Source organism: Lepidochelys kempii, chromosome 14 (assembly GCF_965140265.1).
Source record: "Lepidochelys kempii isolate rLepKem1 chromosome 14, rLepKem1.hap2, whole genome shotgun sequence".
In the NCBI taxonomy this organism is placed as follows: Eukaryota; Metazoa; Chordata; order Testudines; family Cheloniidae; genus Lepidochelys; species Lepidochelys kempii.
Genome location: NC_133269.1, coordinates 14,396,543 through 14,414,970, shown reverse-complemented (window position 1 = coordinate 14,414,970; position 18,428 = coordinate 14,396,543). Strand labels below are relative to the sequence as shown.

Genomic DNA, 18,428 nt, shown 5'->3' with positions numbered 1-18,428 from the left:
CTAGTGACATGTTTCTGAGTGCGTGGGAGCGGAGCTATGCTAATCGAAGGGGCTCTCCGCCACTTGATTGGCTAAGGCGGACGCAGCGTGGAGTGGCTTTGCTGCCCGGCCGCAGGGGTGGCGGCAGAGGCAGTGTCTTGTCTCTAGTGGGTGGGGCGCTCCGAGCGCGGTCCCTCAGCATGGGTTCGAGCTGCGGCCGCGGCTGCTGGGAGTGGGCGTCTCGCCTCCGCCGCCTCACGGGTAAGGGGGCCGTTCGCTCGCTGCGCCGGGGCCGGAGAGCGGGGGCACAGAGCCTGGCCGTAGGGGACCAGTGGGGGGGCGCACGGGAGCCTGGCCGTAGGGGACCGGGGGCGGTGGGGGGCGCACGGGAGCCTGGCCGTAGGGGACCAGTGGGGGGGCGCACGGGAGCCTGGCCGTAGGGGACCGGGGGCGGGGGGGGGCGCACGGGAGCCTGGCCGTAGGGGACCGGGGGCGGGGGGGGGCGCACGGGAGCCTGGCCGTAGGGGGCGGGGGGGGGCGCCCGGGAGCCTGGCCGTAGGGGACCGGGGGCGGGGGGGGGCGCCCGGGAGCCTGGCCGTAGGGGACCGGGGGCGGGGGGGGGGCGCCCGGGAGCCTGGCCGTAGGGGACCGGGGGCGGGGGGGGGGCGCCCGGGAGCCTGGCCGTAGGGGACCGGGGGCGGGGGGGGGCGCCCGGGAGCCTGGCCGTAGGGGGGCGGGGGCGGGGGGGGGGCGCCCGGGAGCCTGGCCGTAGGGGGGCGGGGGGGGGGCGCCCGGGAGCCTGGCCGTAGGGGGGCGCCCGGGAGCCTGGGCGGGGGGGGGGCGCCCGGGAGCCTGGCCGTAGGGGGGCGGGGGGGGGGCGCCCGGGAGCCTGGCCGTAGGGGACCGGGGGCGGGGGGGGGCGCCCGGGAGCCTGGCCGTAGGGGGGCGGGGGGGGGGCGCCCGGGAGCCTGGCCGTAGGGGGCCGGGGGCGGGGGGGCGCCCGGGAGCCTGGCCGTAGGGGGCCGGGGGCGGGGGGGCGCCCGGGAGCCTGGCCGTAGGGGACCGGTGAGGGGGGGCGCACGGGAGCCTGGCCGTAGGGGACCGGTGAGGGGGGGCGCACGGGAGCCTGGCCGTAGGGGACCGGTGGGGGGGGGCGGCGCACGGGAGCCTGGCTATAGAGCAGTGGCTTTCAATCCTTCCAAACTACAGTCCCTCTTTCAGGAGTCTGATTTGCCTTGGTTACTCCAAGTTTCACCCCACTTAAAAACAACTGGTTACAAAATCAGACATAAAAATACAAAAGTATCACCGCACTATTATTGCAAAATAGCTGACTCTCAGTTTTGCCATATATTTATAAATAAATCAATTGGAATATAAAGATTGTATTTACATTTCAGTTTATACTCTATAGAGCAGTGTAAACAAGTCAGTGTCTGTATGAAATTTTAGTTGTATGGACTTTACTAGTGCTTTTTTATGTTGCCTGGTGTAAAACTAGGCAAATATCTAGAGCAGTTGATGTGACCCTTGGAAGACCTTTGTGTACGCCAAGGGGTACGCGAAGCCATGTTTCAGAACCACTGCTATAGAGGGACCCGGGGGGAGATGGGAGCCTGGCTATAGAGGGACCGGGGAGCCTGGGAGAGCATCATTGTGGTAGGAGCTGAGCTATGGAGTCAATGACTTGAGAATTTAGAGGTGCAGGGGAATGTGGGCTATGTAGCTTAGGGAATGCAAGAAGCAATGTGACAATGAGATCGAAATGAGGAAAGAAGGGGCAAAAGATCTACCTGACACTTTGATGTCCAGACCCATAGGAACATCAGCTGGTTGTGAAGCCCGGGAAGTAACTAAGGTGAAGCCTGTGTTCACAAAAGGAGCTTGAGCTGATTCCAAGGATGCCTGAGCTTTCGCTTAGGGAAGTGATAGTCCAAGGGAAGGACAGAATAGGCCTACCCTGAAATGGCCAAAACACAGATCCTGTCTCCCAAATAAAGTTGTGACCTTGAAGCTGTTCGCTCTCGGAAAGAGTTAATAAAGCGGAGTCCCCCCTTGAGGCCCCTTTGGGCCTGATTTTTTGGAAGAGCTGAATACCCGCAACAACTATTGATTTCAGCTGGAGTTGTGGGTGCTTTGCACGTCCATAGTCAGGCCCCATGTGTCTCAAGTTGAGTAGCCACAATCCCTCCTGGAAACGTGGTCCTCGGTGATGTAGGAGTGGTTAGCAAGACTGCTCATGACATTAAATTGTTTTAGCTGATTAAAAACAAAGCAACCAAAACCACTGCAGACTTGTGAGGTGGATTTGGACACAATGGGGGGAGAGTGAGCAATGTAAGGGGAGATAAAGTTCAACTGGATACATATACAGCAATGCATATTAGTAAAACTTACCTCAAACTTCTCCTCTGCTGCTGGGCTCTGAACTTGCAAGACTTTTTCCAGAAGAAGATTTGGAAGTAAGGGGAGAGAGAGCTCAGTGCAGATATCTGTCCTGTGTTCAGTATCTGTCTAATTTAAACAATAATACTAAGATGCTCAGTGTTTTGTTGAAGGGAGGAGACATATTAAAAAAATGATATTGTCTGAAACAATACATCCTGTGTGGTCCAGTTTATTACCTCCGTTTATGAAAAAGAGAGCAGAGATGGCAAAGATCCAGAGAGGGGTAATGGAGAGAGGTTTTGAGGGACTTTTATGTAATGAAAAATAGAAATAATAGAAATTAGAGTAGATTTAGCTATGACTTTCAAAGCTACGATCAACTCTTCCTTTGATTCCTGTCCTGTAACTTGAGTGCAAAGGTTCACATTCTTTAAAGTAACCCTGTCCAATAAAAAATAGTGTTGTAAATAAACCACCAATTTCCTGATGTTAGTAACATCTCGGGTGAGTAGAAGTAAAAGTACTCTGTAGTGATGCCTGTTTGGAAGACACTGCCATATCAGTTAGCATTTTGAGAGCGAGAGCCCCCTTCCTTGTTAAATACATGTACATTTGGACGTAGGACTGTGTGCTTTGGTGGGTTGTTTGTTAGTAGGATACAGAGACCCATTGGTGGTTTAAGCTCAGGTCAGTAGTGACGAAATTGTTGCCATCTGACTACCGCTGAAAGGCCTTGGCAGAATGAGCTGGTTCAGTCCAGTACTCAATGAACAAATCGCCATGATGGTGATTTTTGAGATATGGACGATAGTAACTTGGGAACCTGGTCTGCAGTTTCAGCAGAGAAGCTGAAGTCTGAATGGACCATGGAAACTGAACTACTTTCTGTCCTCCTAGGTCAGGGTGAATCAACTTGTCGGGGTGGAATGGGGAGGACACTTGCATTGCCATTGCATGTGCCGTAGCTGTTTTGTAGAGAGAGGATTTCAGTCTCCAAGGACGTCCGGCTTCCGCCATTCACCAGGCGTAGATTCATGAAAAATTAGCTACCCCTGCAAGCATATACCCTCCTCCTTTCAGAGGAGAAAATTCTGTTCCTATCTTGCACTTCTGTTTTGCCATTCCTCTGAAGTCATCATCAAAGTGCTTTAATTAAAATATTAATTAAGGAAGTCCCAGTTTCCTTGTGAGGTAGGCAGGAATTTCTCTACTTGATTTACAGGTAGGCGAACAGTGGCATCAAGAGGCAAAGTCTCAAAGCAAGCCAGTGTCGGAGTCTGGAATGTAATCCAGGACTCCTGACTCCTATTCCTTTGGGCTAACTACCTTCCCCAGACACGCTCCATTTCTAAAAGAGTCCAGTTGACTCTACAGGTACAGTGGAGCTGGGTAACTGCTTCCTAAAATAGATATAAATATCAAGGGCACTGAAGGAAAATATCAGGGTTTGGCAGGGAATTGTAGTCCCTGGCATTTGACCCCAATGCATTTTTGCTTTGAATGTCTTTTTGTACTTTTCAGCTGACTGCCAAGGCCATGCTGGACTATGACTGAAATCACTATTGTCTCCAGCCCTTCTGGTGGCTAGTTAATCGGATCACATTAAAGTTTATTGATGACCTGTTCTTTGAATAGCCTGCAGTGTGGGGAATGCGAGGCGCTAGATTGCCGTGACAGTGAGATCTTTTGTTGGGCTTGTCACTCAGGAGGAAAATCTCAAGTGGTGGGCAGCAAGATCGTTTCCTCCTAGCCCCACCTGATAACAAAGTCAGTGGTGGAAGGGGAAGCCGTAGTATCCAGCCCGCTGTGCAGAATGGAGCGCTGAAAGGGACTTAAAGATGAAATCATCACAAGGGGAGTCATCCTATGCCCCCCTTCAGTAAAGATGCCCTTTGAAAGGAAAGGTCTGTTACCTAGCAGAATCCCTGGGCACATCCCTGATGTTTTCCTGTTGGTGGCTTTCCTTTCCTTTTCATTGTATACGTGTTCCTAAGGGTAACTTCCATCCCTCCGTTTTAATTGGTTCTAAATCCTTTGTTTGCTTAATGCAGAGGGACTAGCTCTTAGAAGCCTTTAGCACCCCTCCCAGTTCTGAGGTCCAGCCAGTATGCATGGGAAATCCTAGCAGGATTAAGGCATTTATGTCAAGGGTGGTATTTTCTCTGCTCATTGACTCTGCTTTTGTGCTCTTTGCTCAGGTTTCAGCAGGCTGCTTTCTACAGCTGCTCTCGCTCCTCAGATATGTGTTGTGGGGAGTGGACCTGCTGGGTTTTACACTGCCCAGCACCTCCTGAAGGTAACTGGCTTCCGTTCAACATAAGAAGAGATATTCAGCATCTTGCTTCCTGGCATGTGGGCTGTAGACATCCCACAATAGAGGGGACGATTCCCCTGGTGACTGCACTGTGTTGGGCTGTCCCCATCAAGCCTATAAGGCTGTCACTATATATTGGGACAAAACTATGCTTCTGTAATAAGATACACCACAAATATCTGTCTACTGGGCTTTTAAAATTTTTATTCCAGAAAATGCTGGTAACATTCATCTATAAATAAAGGTAACCAGGGAGAATTGTTTTAGGTCCTTCTCCATATTGACTAAGCCAAACAAATGAACAAACAAATTTCACTTAACAGTAAATGTCAGAACCTCAGCCGATCAGTTATTGGTCTGGTGATGAGAATAGATTACAAAACCTGCCGAGTGGTGCTAGTGATAAATCACATCCACAGTTGCTTAATCAAGTGAGGTTACTTGCTTTTTGCTGTCTCTGAAGTACACTTGAGCATACTGTGGTATAATACTCTGCATTTTAGCCAACTTCAGGAACAAATTTCAGGGCTTAATCTCCACAAATAGCACGAGAGATACACGGTCTCAAAATACTAGCTGCTAAATAAGTACTTAAAGCAAAAAATCTGACTGTGTCTAAAATACATACCAGCTACAAACCTAAAATGTGTATAATCGGCAGTAAGATTTTAGGATCTCGGCCGACATTGTTAACTGCTGTTGGGGGGCCAAAGGGGTGAAATCTGGGGCATCTTTCACCCAATGTACTTCTGCAGCAATTGCTTAAATACCCAGTGCCAAACTCTCCATGATGGGCTGGTCAGACATGGATCTCTGCTGGCAATGTTTTGCAACATCTCATATTCCTTTCACTGACCTAGTGGGCATGTCCTAAGATAAAATAGTTATTGCACAAAAACCAAACCAGCCATAGTCTATTGGTGCAAGTTAATAAATCCTCAGGTTAAAAGATAGATCCCCCTATTAAGTTTCTTTAAATAATTCCTTTCCTCTTTCTATTGGGGCAGGCTGGCAAAATCCACAGTATCCCAACCTGACAGTGTGGTTTAGCAGAACACAGGAGAGTTTTGCTTACAAGCCTGAAATATACTAGAAATGTGCAATATTTTGTATCTGGTGCCCACATACTCTTTTTTTTTTTTAAACGAGGATGGGAATAGACTGGCTGGCCTAATTTCCTTTATTCTATGCCAGCACTCTGTGCACATTAATTTACTTTTTATTTAGGTGGTTGTCTTGAAAATGTGAGTGGTGTTATGGCAGCTACTCTTATGTAATCAAAGGGGCTTTTGTCACCATTGTATGCTCCTCCTTGCTATCTGAATGCAACACCTTACAACCAAAATTAAACTAAAATACAGCTGCGGTGATGTGTATGTTCTTGCCCCAGCTGGATTTGCCAGATGTTCTGTGATCTGTGCATTCAGAAGTAAAAGCAGACCCTTGATAAAGACTGTAGGGACACAGAGGATAGGCCATATCTTGCCTTCCTTCCATGCATGATGATCTCAGTGTTCAGGGAGTTTCGCTGGGCGCCACTGAACTACAGACTCCCAGCACGACTCTCCTTTTTTCTGAGATGCTAAAGCACTCTCCTGAATTTAACTGTGCCTGCAGATTCAGAAAGATCAGTGTCTCTTGATGTGCAGCCAGTTTCCACAGCAGGAGGTTGATGTTGGGCCCCTGTTGTTAGCCACTTAGGTTGTGTGCTTTTTTTCTCTCTTGGCTGCTTACATTGTAACTGTGAACTTTCTCCTCTTCTCTAGCACCACAGACTGGCCCAGGTGGATATTTATGAGAAGCTGCCAGTTCCCTTCGGCCTTGTTCGTTTTGGAGTGGCACCAGACCACCCTGAAGTCAAAGTTAGTACTGGCTTTCCGATTGCCTCATGGGATCGAGGCGTGGTGGAAATGGAGAGTCCGTGTCGGTAGCTTTGTCCAAGAGTTGTGAACTGGATGTGGTGGTCCGCTTACACCATTGTGAGCTGAGACGAGTCATAGGTCCTCTCAAGAGAGGTATAAGAAGTGCCAGTGTTAGGGTGCAATTCTTGTTTGTAGGGGATTCTCTCTCTGTAGTGGGGCCTGTTTTCTGTTGCCAGACTAGGTCTGGTCAGGCATTCCAAGGACAGAAGTGGTGTTTGCTGAATGGACAAAGGTACTAGGAAGCAGAGACATTGATGACTAAAGTGAGGGGAAAAGTTCGGAAATGGGGGGAGGTGCACGTAAGAATAAATTGCTGCACAGTCTGATTTCAAGAAAGAGCTTTCATATTAAAAGCTGGGAGTGTCAGGCAAGGATATCTGTGGCAATAGGTCCATGCTGGGATTGTTCAGTAGCACGGAACAAGAACAGCTGGAACTTTGAGTTGTTCCTCTTGATCCTGGTGAGGGCTGTTCAAGGGGCAAAATTCAAGTTAGCAAAACTTCCAGCCAAGTGTTTCTTCCAAGGGGCAAACTCGCACTAGCAGTGATTGGATCTTTTTTTTTTTTTTGTTCCTATTTCTTTTGCCGTTTATCGCTTCCTTTCGACAGATCTGACTGACGTGGTGCCAAGCTGTGGGTAACTGTTTACTTTAAAATGAAATATTCAAGCCTTTGTCAGATAAGAGCTACGCGTCCTGGAACAGCCAGCATGAATTAGAGAGAGAGACACTGACCTCTCGCTTCAAGGCCACGTGGGGGCATTGCGGACCTATACATCCCCAGACCATGCTGCTGTGCTTTGTGGGATGTGCTGTGTGGCTGTTAAATTCACACCCTTTAAAAGTTCTTTTGATCCAACAGAATGTAATCAACACGTTTACGCAGACGGCACATTCCGATCGCTGTTCCTATTATGGGAACGTCACTATCGGGAAGGACGTGACGGTGAAGGAGCTGCAGCGGGCTTATCACGCAGTGGTGCTGGTGGGTTAATGGTCCTTGTGTCTAGTGGGGAAAGGACTGGGGTGGCGTCGCGATCAGATCCAGCGTGCTTCACTCCTTCCTACCGAGTTTTGGGGTATTGAGTCTGTTGGATTCCCCCACAGTTTAGCCCTTCCTGTCAAGTTTAGTTTTTAAAGGAGAGGGAATCTACCTCTCTTAGGTATTTATATGTTCTCCATCACTGTAGTGTCTTAGCTCCTCATGATTTATCTTTACAACACCTCTGTCTGGCAGGGCAGGGCTGGTGGGAAACCAAGGCACAGAGAGGCTAAGTGACTTGCCCAAGGTCACACAGGAGGTCTGAGGTAGAGCAGGGAACTGAATCCCCATCTCGCCAGTCACAGATTAGTGTCCTAACCAATGAACTGCCCTTTCTCCTGAGCATGAAGTGAACAGTGTCAGGTCTGAGGTGATGGGGGATGAAATTCGCTCTATTTCAGTGAAAGAAGAGGGTGTTTCAATCTCTGAGTAGCTGTGCCGGTGAATATTTCCTGTAGCCATTCAACCTGACGTGCACATCCCATAGCGTGTTGCTGATCTGCGGACAGTTCACCTCTGTGGCGGACTGTATCCTATCCTGTCCCATAGAGGAATGGCTGAGCGAGTAGGAGGGAAATGTCTGTTCCTTGTTTTCCATTGCAGAATGGCAAGAAACTCCCCTCCTGACTGGAACTATCGTTCTGAGTCCAGTGCCCTGTGGAGTGCGTGTGTCTGTGGCATAGTCCGCCATAGTTCTCCTTCCTGCCAAGACGCTGGAGAAAATAGCTGCTAGTCTAAAAAGCGACAGGCTTTATGGCTATTTGGGGAGTGAGAGGTGGGTCCCAGAGGAGGAGATGCACAGTTACCATTTCTCCAGGTTCATGTTGCTCTTGCCCTAAAAAAGCAGCTTGAAAACACCACTCTCCCTCATCACACCTCTGTGTCTGACATAATCCAGCATGGCTAGATTAGTGTGATGAGCAGGGCTTCCTGCAAGCCGAGAAGAGCCGGTAATTCCACAAAACTCACTAGAGTCTTTGCTGTGCTGATCTACTACCCCAGGAGGTGCCTGGATATTACGGTGATTGGCAGCGGTACAGTATCCAAGAGATACAACTGCTGAGCAATGGCTCCTCTGTATTGTGTTTGTGGGGCTGGAGATTTGCATGGCGTGTGATATTTATACCTCCATGCAGTGGCATGTGTATGACTATGGGAATGTTGCTTCTGTCTCTGCAGAGCTATGGTGCTGAGGATAACCGGATCCTTGGAATCCCAGGGGAGAACCTCTCAGGGGTTTATTCAGCAAGAGCATTTGTGGGCTGGTACAATGGACTGCCTGAGAACAGAGATGTAAGGGTTTGTTTTTTCCTCTCGGAGACTCTGTGCTCTCCGTGCATCTGTATTCAGTCATCCAACTCTGGATTAGTGCCTGTCCGAAAGTCTTGCAATCGAAAAAGATTAGCAGACACAAAATTAAATCCTCCTCTGCTGTTAAAAATGTGAACAATTTTCATGTCAGTGAGAGGATTAGCCAGCTCTATAGATTGCCAGCACTTCTTGGAAAGGACATAGGGAAGCCCAAAAGGGACACTTTTAGGGCTGGGGGGATTAAGCTGGCTTCTCAAAATAATAGACTCTCAGAGCTTCCCTGTGAGAGATGGAATCCAGGAGATCTACAGGAGTGGGGGCCCAGGATACACTGAAAGAGATGCAGGCTGGGGAAATAACTGAATGTGTTGCAAACTAGCCATTGTGACAAAGCCACACCAGGCAACTGCATCTGAGGGAATGACTGTTCGGCCTACCTGGGCCCCTTTATCTGGGTTAGAATGGCAGCTAGAGTGAAACAGGAGGCAGAAGAAACTTCTGCCTTTCTAACAAGGAGGGGATGGAGAGAACCAGCCTTAAGTGTGGTGATGATGCCAGGATCGACTGGGTGTTGAATGTACTATTCAGATCTCTCTCTCCACACAGCTGAAGCCCGACCTAAGCAGCGAGACAGCTGTGGTCATGGGGCAGGGGAATGTGGCTCTGGATGTTGCCCGAGTTCTGCTGTCTCCACTCGATATACTCAGGGTGAGTTGAGGGAGGTGCTGTAAAATATAGAACGCAAGGTGCAGAGTTTGCGTGAAGGGCCAGAATTCAACTTCAAGTTCATTAGGGTTTGATGTAAGAGGGAAACCCAGACAAAATAGCTGATTAAAACAACCACATGTATACTCATCTGTGGGTTTTGTTTTCAAGCAGAGCCTTTCTCCCTCACAGCCTGCTTCCCCTCTGGCTCTTCCCTGCAAGGGAGTTGTAGTCCTAGGTTTGTAGTATCCAAGCGTTGCTATGGGAGTGATTGGGGGAGTCATGGACTCAGCATTAGGATCCAGCTGATGGCAAAAGCATATTTGGTGCCCTTAAAAAAAGGCAAGGAAAACACCATGCTCCAATCCAGTCTACAATGCTTTAGAGCTTTCCCCAGTGTGAAACGTTCTCCTTACATACCCAAGAGCTAGGGAATGCAAAAATCTGGCTGGGATTCTCCCAGAGCCAGCTGGCCTCTCCTGTAGCACTCATGGCCCTTCCTGGTGTGGAGATCATCACTTTACTTTGTCTCTCACAACCTCAAACTCTGACAGTTTTTTAAAGGCAATGAATGAGGCTCTGGCCCTTTCTCCTTGCAAGTGACAAAGAGGGAACTGCAGCCTGCCCCCAGCTGGAGCTGCTGTGGGGTCAGAAGTTTAGCCTGTTTCTCTCTTTTGGAAAGGGTGTGCCTCTTCCCCACGCATCTCTGCTTCCCAGGCTCTTAGTGGTAGCAACAGCCTCAGCAGTACCCGATGTGCCTGCTCTCCAGCCTCTTAGATCTTTTCCCTACCATGCTTCCAGTTTGATAGCTGGAAGCTTGTTGGCAGCAGCTGCTGCGTACAGCTGCTGCCCCAGATGTTAGTAGCAAGGGCCTCCCAGAGCTTTCTGTCCCTCCGGAACTGAAAAGAGACTGATTGAAACTCAACTACTCCCTCCAATATTCATGACTAAATTTAAAAAAGCTTGGGACTTTGCCAATTTTTAGAGGCCTTACATAGCAACACTGATTGGGAAGTGGGAGCTGTGCTTCAAATGATGTGGTCTTTGGGACCAGAGGCGGTACTCAGCCCCGGCACAAGGGGGACATGGCACTTGTCTATGAAGTGTAACGTTCCCAAAGCCGACTTTGTGCCTTGGTCAGATTTGGTCCTTTTTTGTGGTGAATGTAGGTTCTTCCCTGCTTTTATCTCTGTGGAGCTAATCCCGCTACAAGCAAGTGAGTCTGGAAGTTTGTTGCACCTCGGGCATCATCAGTAAAACCGTCCACGAGATCTGTTTGCAGAATCTTTATCGGAAGGGGAAGGAAGAGGCAGAAAAGAGTCCTGCTGGGCTTTTCACATTGTCTAGCTTGTGATGCTGATGGTTAGGAAAAAAACATATTTTGACTTCTGAACTGAGCAAATCAGATCTGGAACCCTTTGAGGTACCATCCAGCTGGAATCTCTAATTAGTCTGCCCTCCTGAGCAGAACTGCCCGTCTCAATTCTTTTCTGTTGTAAGGAGACTTCGCTAAGCATTTTATTCTACAACCCTAAGCCACGTTTTCAGTGATGCTGGTATAGATCCCATCACTGTCTAAGTCAGAGGTGGGCAAACTATGGCCCATGGGCCACATCCAGCCTGCGGGACTGTCCTGCCTGGCCCTTGAGCTCCTGGCCGGGGAGGCTGGCCCCTGGCCCCTCCCTTGCTGTCACCCCTCCCCCGCAGCCTCAGCTTGCTGTGCCACCAGTGCTCTGGGCGGCAGGGCTGTGAGCTCCTGCTGGGCAGTGCGGTGGTGTGGCCGGCTCCGGCCGGGCGACGTGGCTGCCCGTCCTGCCGCTCTGAGCGGCATGGTAAGGGGGCAGGGAGTGGGGGGGTTGGATAAGGGGCAGGGGGGTTCCGGGGGGCAGACAGGGAGCAGGGGGTGGTTGGATAGGTGTGGGAGTCCCGCGGGGCCTGTCGGGGTGGGGGTGTGGATAGGGGTCGGGGCAGTCAGGGGACAAGGAGCGGGGGGGTTGGATGGGTTGGGGGTTCTGAGGGGGGCAGTCAGAGGGCGGGAAGTGGGAGGGGGCAGAAAGGGGGCAGGGGCCAGGCTGTTTGGGGAGGCACAGGCTTCCCTACGCGGCCCTCCAAACAGTTTCGGAACCCCGACGTGGCCCTCAGGCCAAAAAGTTTGCCCACCTCTGGTCTAAGTCAATAGAGGAGTTCCTTCCATTGTAGGGAAGGGTAAAGGGGCAAGTCACCAAATGCCCCTGTGTGAATCCCTACAGCCGAGGAGATTAGAAAGGTAAGGATCCTTGCCCTGTTGGCCCCAAGCTTTAAATGGCTGACTGATTTGGGGTTGTGTGTGTTTTGTTTAGTTCTTTTTTTAGCATCCTCTTAAAAGGCTTTTAAAGAAGGGAGATTTCCCTTGAGGCTGCTCAGTAAGGTGTTACCCTGTTAACTGTGTAAGGATTGCAGACAGTATTTTCAGTGAGTGCTGTGTTAAGGCGTTAGCTGCGAAAACCACCCCTGGAAAGGGAGGTGACTTTTTCTGCGCAAGCAGATGCCCTGTTGTTTTCAACTTCCTGCGCTGTGCCTTCCTATCTCTCCCACCACCCTCATTCATTGTCACATCTTTGTCTTGCAGAAGACTGATATAACTGAAGGCTCCTTGGCAGCCATAGCCTGCAGTAAGGTCAAGCGTGTGTGGCTTGTTGGGAGGAGGGGGCCCCTCCAGGTAGCTTTCACCATAAAGGTAAAATATACTTGTTTGAGCTTAAGGGTACTGTAATGTAACAGGATTTGCTATGACTGTAAATCTAACCCGAAGCCCCCCTTCTGTGGGTCTAGTTAATTCAACATGAGGTGTTGAATCTACTGATTGTGGCTTCAAAGGTCTACAAGAAGGCACGTGAATGCCTGAATGCCGGCATCCTGGTTACTGTGCCCACATGCTGAACTCAGCCTCCTATCTATAAATCAGGAGTTGCTGGCCTGTGCCGCCTGTCTGGTGGAAATGGCTTCTCTTTTGGATCTGTGCTGTTCTTATGGCTTCTCTGCCTCATCTACACACGGCACAGTGAGGTATCATGTCTTCCTGTCTGACGTTCCCAGGAGTTGCGGGAGATGATAAACCTGCCTGGTACCAGACCTCTCCTGGACCCCGCTGATTTTACAGGCCTTGGCGATGTTATTAAAGGTGAGGAAAGTCTGCCCAGCACAACACAAGTTGGATGGTGAGATTTCTATGGTGGGGTGAATACCCATAGGTTCTATCCGGGGCAGCTCTTGGAGATGAAGGATGAGGCCAGGGGGCCTTACCCTACTTTCCAATCCTGTTGCTAAACTAAACAAAACCAGTGGACAACTTTACCCTCTCCTCATCACTCTGGCATCTTGGAAACCAGTCTCTGATTTCTGCCTTACCCTGTGTTGGCACCTGAGTGGATGCAGTTGTTATGGTCTATTGGGCTGTAATGAGAGAGCTAATTTCTTCTTCCCCTTTGCCCTCACTCGCTTGCTAGACCATAAGGCTATGGAAAAAGCCTTGCAATGCCCTGATTGACTAGCACATGAGTTCCACCTGGCTAAGCCACAGTGCCCAGAAGGTCAACAGGCTGAAACAGTAGCAGGGTAGCCCTGGTGGCGAGTATTCAAGGATGGCTAGCAGCAAGAGAGCTGCAACACCACCTGTGTCTAGAGGAAATGGACACCCAGCTCTTACCTGCAGCACGTTCCAGTGTAGTTTGTCTGCTCAGGCTTGTAACAGCATTAAATGGACTGTTGGGGAGTGATGGGGAGATGAATCATGAAGGGCAGGGTCAGTGTGTGACTTTCAGTGAAGGAGAATCCAGGTCTGAAAGCCCATGTTCCAAGCTAAACTGAAAGGAGAGTTGGGTTCTAAGGTGCCCTTGGACTTTCTTCTCAAACTGTTGAATTCAGAGATTGCGGCTTTTGACAAAGCTGTTCCAAAGTCCCAACTGTGCTGCTGTGCCTGGCACAGCAGCAATCTGCCTTATTCATGGTTTAGAGGCTTGCAGATGCTGACTGGATGTAATTCTTTAGCATTAACTGTACATTGGTCCAGACTCTCCTCCTTGCGTGGTCCCCCTTTAGAGACTGGCAGACCTCTGTTCAGGGTTCCTTATGCTCCTGCCTTGCTCTTTTAAATTTTAGATGTTCCCAGACCCAGGAAGCGTCTGACCGAGCTGATGGTCAAATCGGCCCTGGAGAAACCTGGTGAGAGAGAGGCCAGTCGTTGGGCATCAGCAACCAAAGAGTGGGGCTTGAAATTCCGGTGCAGCCCGCTGGAGGTACTGCCCGCTGCTGATGGGAAGCAAGCAAGAGGCATCCGAATGGCCGTCACCAGGCTGGAAGTATGGACTCAAAGTTCTCTCTTTCTAAAGGATTTGCCCTCCCCATGCTTGGTTCTGTGTTGCTGGGAGATGAGTAAAAGTCTGTTGCAGCCACTTGGATCGGGAGATCTCTGGGCAGCCCTTCTGCGTTAATCTAAGGACAGCTTGATACTCCTGGTCCAATTAGAACCAGCAAAACTGCCTGCCGTCTGAGCAGCTGGAATGACAGATTCTTGGGAAGTCAGCCCTAGGTCTCCTCCAGGAGCTGTTTCTGATACAAAGGAAACTTTCTGTCCCTTGGTATTGAAGGTTGCAATGGGAGAACACTCCAATAACTCAGCCTACTAATATCCAGTAACGGGATTGCTAGTGAATCCAGGAGGTAGAAGGGAGATGTTACTGTTTCTCTTGGGCGAGAAGACTCTCAACTGCATTTGCATTACAGGCTCTTTAACTCTTTTCTTTCTTCCCTCTCCCTCCCTGGGTTATGTAGGGTTCAGGCGAGTCCGCCAGAGCTGTCCCCACTGGAGAAGTGGAGGAGCTTGAATGTGGGTTGATCCTCAGCAGCATTGGCTACCGGAGCCTCCCACTTGACTCTTCAATACCATTTGACTCCAAACTGGGGATCATCCCCAACAGCCTGGGCAGGGTTCAAGGGGCACCAGGTTAGTATTAACGCTCAGTGTTGAGGTTTCCTTGTGTGTAGTGTTCGGGTAACAGAGCTTATGAGTGTGGGTGGGGTGGAGGGGAACATGCCTATAGGAAGTTTGATAGGGAAATGTAGATCTATAGCTAACTCTTGGAGTCCCTTCAAGCTGAAGAGACAGCTGTGTTTGGGGAGTCTGCTGGACTCTATCCCTACGTGTGTGCTGGGGATTGCGTCAGAACATGTCAGACTTTGAGTAACATGTTGTTACAGGTCTGTACTGCAGTGGCTGGGTGAAGAGGGGACCCACAGGGGTGATTATCACCACCATGAACGATAGCTTCGACACAGCCCAGTCCGTGCTAGAAGATCTCCAGTCGGGGTTGCTGAAGCTTTCTAACTCCAAGGAAGGCTTCAAGTCTGTGAGGAGCATCCTGCATAGTCGAGGTCTGTGAACGTGCGTACACGAGTCCTTGTGTGTGAGCATCTGTAGCCATGAACATAGATGTGTGAGCCAGCCAACCTCCTTCCAGCAAACTCAGGCAAAAGTTGTAGGCTGAGACAATGGGTTAATGAACTGTCTCCTGAAATCTGGAGCATGGGCTCTAATTTGACTAAGGAAAAGGGTTTGATCTTGTCTCAGTCTGTAGTGGACATTTCTCTTCCCCTCATCTCTTTGGGGGGCGGTGGGAGAGAACAAATGCCACACACGCTGGTCTAACTGTCAGTCTGCACGGGACGCGTGCAGTAATAAGATCACAGTACTGAGCGTCAGGATTTAATTGCATGGGCAAGGCTGAGTGGACAAAGCTTGCACCGTGTGCTCTCTATTCCTGGTGCTTTCATTTGTATGGGTGCTACCCATGTTTAAATTCCACCCACTTCTCTTAGCATTCGTTTTTGTAACGTCTGAGTTAGACTTCACTTGCTGATTAGACATCTGAAGCATTTCTCAAGTCTCTTTATCCCCTTTGCTTTTTGCCAGGAACAGTCTTTTTTAAATTTAAAAAATAGTGTGAAAATTATATGATGCATTTTAATTACAATTTACAACCCTCACTGAAGCAAGAATAAGATGGACTGCCTAATGGTGCAGAATACGGAGAGACCAAGTTGGGTGCTTGCAGCGCACCTCAGGAGTGCTATTTTGAGCACTTCTGCTTATTGTTAACATAACGTGGAACCTTGTATACGAAGCTTATAAGTGGTTACAGTGAATATATTGTAGAGAAAGGTGACAGTCCTGGGTCTGAGATTCTGTTACCCACTGGTCTGTTCAAGGACAGCATGAGCTCCCCACCAATGCTGCACCTTCCATAATGCTTCAGTCCTAAACTGGAAGAACCACCTCCAAGAATGCGAGAGGAGTTCTTTCCATGGGCTGCTAAACCCTGCTGAGGTTTCCCTGCTGAGGTGACCAGCAAGGATGCTGGTTGTGCTGGTAGATTCCTTGGTGTGAATACAAATCCTCTATGGTCTGAGATCATCAAACTCATTGCATAGATGATACCCAACAGTCCTCAAATATAGCTCCCGCTTTCTATGAATCTAATCCATATTTAAGTCAGTGATTTAGAGAGAAATTTCTACCCTGTTGTTCATCCCAGGAGGCGGCCTGTTCTCAGAGTCTTTCCTATGACAGATTTCTCCTTGAGCCCTGTTGCACTTATGCTCATAGGAATGATCACACCAGTTCAGGCCAGTCATCTTAATTCAGTACCGTGTATCTTGTAGTAGCAAACACCAGATTGTGCAAGTAATCCCCTAGTAGGCTATTCCATAACTGTCTATCTGGAGAGAAATTTTCTTCCTTACACTCTGATTTATTATTGACTTATGCCCTGAAGCATGAGGGCTTCTGTCCTTTAATTTTTGTATCTTGTCTAATGTAACTGTAAACTGTTTTTATTCTTCATGCAACTGTTTAATCTCTGTTTGAATCACACTTAACTCTTAGCCTCTATCTTGTGTCAGTGATTTCCTCATGGTATTTATGGAAGCAGAGTGTGTAAAACGATGTGTCCCAACCCGCTTTTTATTACTTAAAAAAACCAACCCCACAGGTGGGGGACTGCAATTCTCCTAATTTAAATGTAATTTTTAAGGTTTAAAAGTCATTGCAGGGCCGCGCACAGGTGCTAGGCAAGGGCCATTTAAAATCAGCACAGTCCTTGGGTAAAGTGTCATTGTCAGCTGCATAAACAGCGCGGCTATTGATGTTGAATGGCTTTCATAGCAATCCTTCCAGGCACATTTGGGGACAGATTAAAATACCCCAGAGGGTATTTACTGCTGCTGTATTTAAAGACTTTCGGTTCAAGTGTGCTTCCCTCCAACAGTTCAAGACGTTTTAAGTGAACCAAGGCAGTTTCCCCTGGGCGAGTGCTACGCTGAATGCTGTTATGGCATTCAAGTGTCTGACTAGTCAGATTTGACTGGATCTCTGGAGCCTGTCTTATAACTGCCTTTGTGCTGCTGAGTTTTGAAGGTGCTTGTGTTTGCAAGGTTCTGGCTCTTCTGTTTGCTTACATGTTTCATTCTTGTTCATTTGGGATAGATGGACCTATGCTTTCTGTTTTGTTATAACACCAGGGGTCCATCCAGTTACCTTCTCAGACTGGGAGAAGATAGATGCTGCTGAAGTGGCAAGAGGCAAGCTGGCTGGCAAACCTCGGGAAAAGCTAGTGGATCCTCGGGAGATGCTGCAGTTGATCGGTCACTGAAGATGCCTATTCACAGCCCTCTGGGTGCAAGAAATTGACAGATCCACCATGTATCCCCTGCATCTCCTCAGCAAGTCCCATTTGCTGCTGGCCTTGCCTGCCATGGAGGATTGGCACAGTCAGAACTGATTGCTGTTCTTGGATGCATGGGAGAAGGTGGGTGGCTCCAGGGGCCTGTGGAGGTGTCCAGTAGTGAGCTGGAACTGACTCTGGATTCTCAAAGCGGACATGAGTTTACACAAGGCCATGTGCTATTGACTGACTCCAGGTCTTTACAGCCTACAGTCTTGACTCCAGCTACTTTTCCTGCCTGTGTCAGCCCTATAGGGGGTCACTGCAGTCATCTGGGAGCTCGCTGTAGTTGGAGTCACTTGGGCATTAACCGCTTAGTTGGACTGGGTGCCGCTTAGAGTGAGAGGCCCTGGATCGCTGCTCTCCTCTGCTAGTTCCAAAGAAATTTTACTGCACCTTTAAAGCCAGTGAGAGAAAATGAGTGACAGTCACCTTTCCATTCACACCAAAAGCCTGAAGCCAAATGGCTTTATTTCCTTGTAACCTGTGTCAGAGTCTGAGCAAGTTATTTTCTCTCTTTAAATCACCTATAACTAAGCCCTTTCAGGAAGAGGAAGGTGAAGTTGGAGCTACATTTTTAAGAGTCCAACCTCTTAATCTCTGTCTGCATTAATTTTAGGGCTGGCTGGCCAGCCTAGGACTGCAGCTAGCCGAAGAGCTATGCAAATGCAGGGCACTGCTTCTCATCCGCTGTCTGTCTGCCAACTTTACTATGCAGTCTGTGTCAATAAATCCTGGAGAGTCCTCATCTGCTCAGTAGCACTTAATGATGAAACCTAGACCAGGCTTGGGTTATTTTATTTTTTTATCCTGGAGGTGGGGGGGGCAATTAGTAAATATATAATTGACTTGTCCCAGAGTATCCAGAATCATCTGTGCATTAGTATTTCAGAGGTGCAGCCTGCCCTGATTGCGACTAGCAGCAACCTCTTGGCCTTTCTGCTTTTTTATGTAGTCTGTATGTTTTAAAGATTATTAAATGCTCCCCTTTTCCTCTTTGACCAAATCTATC

General features: G+C 49.2%; 1 protein-coding gene across 4 annotated transcripts; it reads left to right on the top strand.

The window, feature by feature from the left end:
• The first annotated feature begins 55 nt into the window (after positions 1-55).
• On the top strand, positions 56-18,164 carry FDXR (ferredoxin reductase). Of its 4 annotated transcripts, none has more exons than XM_073312151.1 (13): positions 152-240; positions 3,889-4,271; positions 4,566-4,663; positions 6,448-6,543; positions 7,464-7,586; positions 8,823-8,936; positions 9,561-9,662; positions 12,268-12,375; positions 12,735-12,819; positions 13,797-13,996; positions 14,469-14,640; positions 14,895-15,068; positions 17,214-18,164. In XM_073312151.1, exons 2-13 carry the CDS (start codon positions 4,253-4,255, stop codon positions 17,342-17,344), a joined length of 1,422 nt encoding a protein of 473 aa, XP_073168252.1. In that variant the 5' UTR covers positions 152-240; positions 3,889-4,252; the 3' UTR covers positions 17,345-18,164. The 4 variants fall into 4 exon arrangements, with proteins under 4 accessions (XP_073168255.1, XP_073168251.1, XP_073168252.1 ...); XM_073312152.1 differs by having other exon boundaries at positions 224-240; positions 4,074-4,271; XM_073312150.1 differs by lacking the exon at positions 3,889-4,271 and having other exon boundaries at positions 57-240.
• The last annotated feature ends 264 nt before the right edge of the window (positions 18,165-18,428 follow it).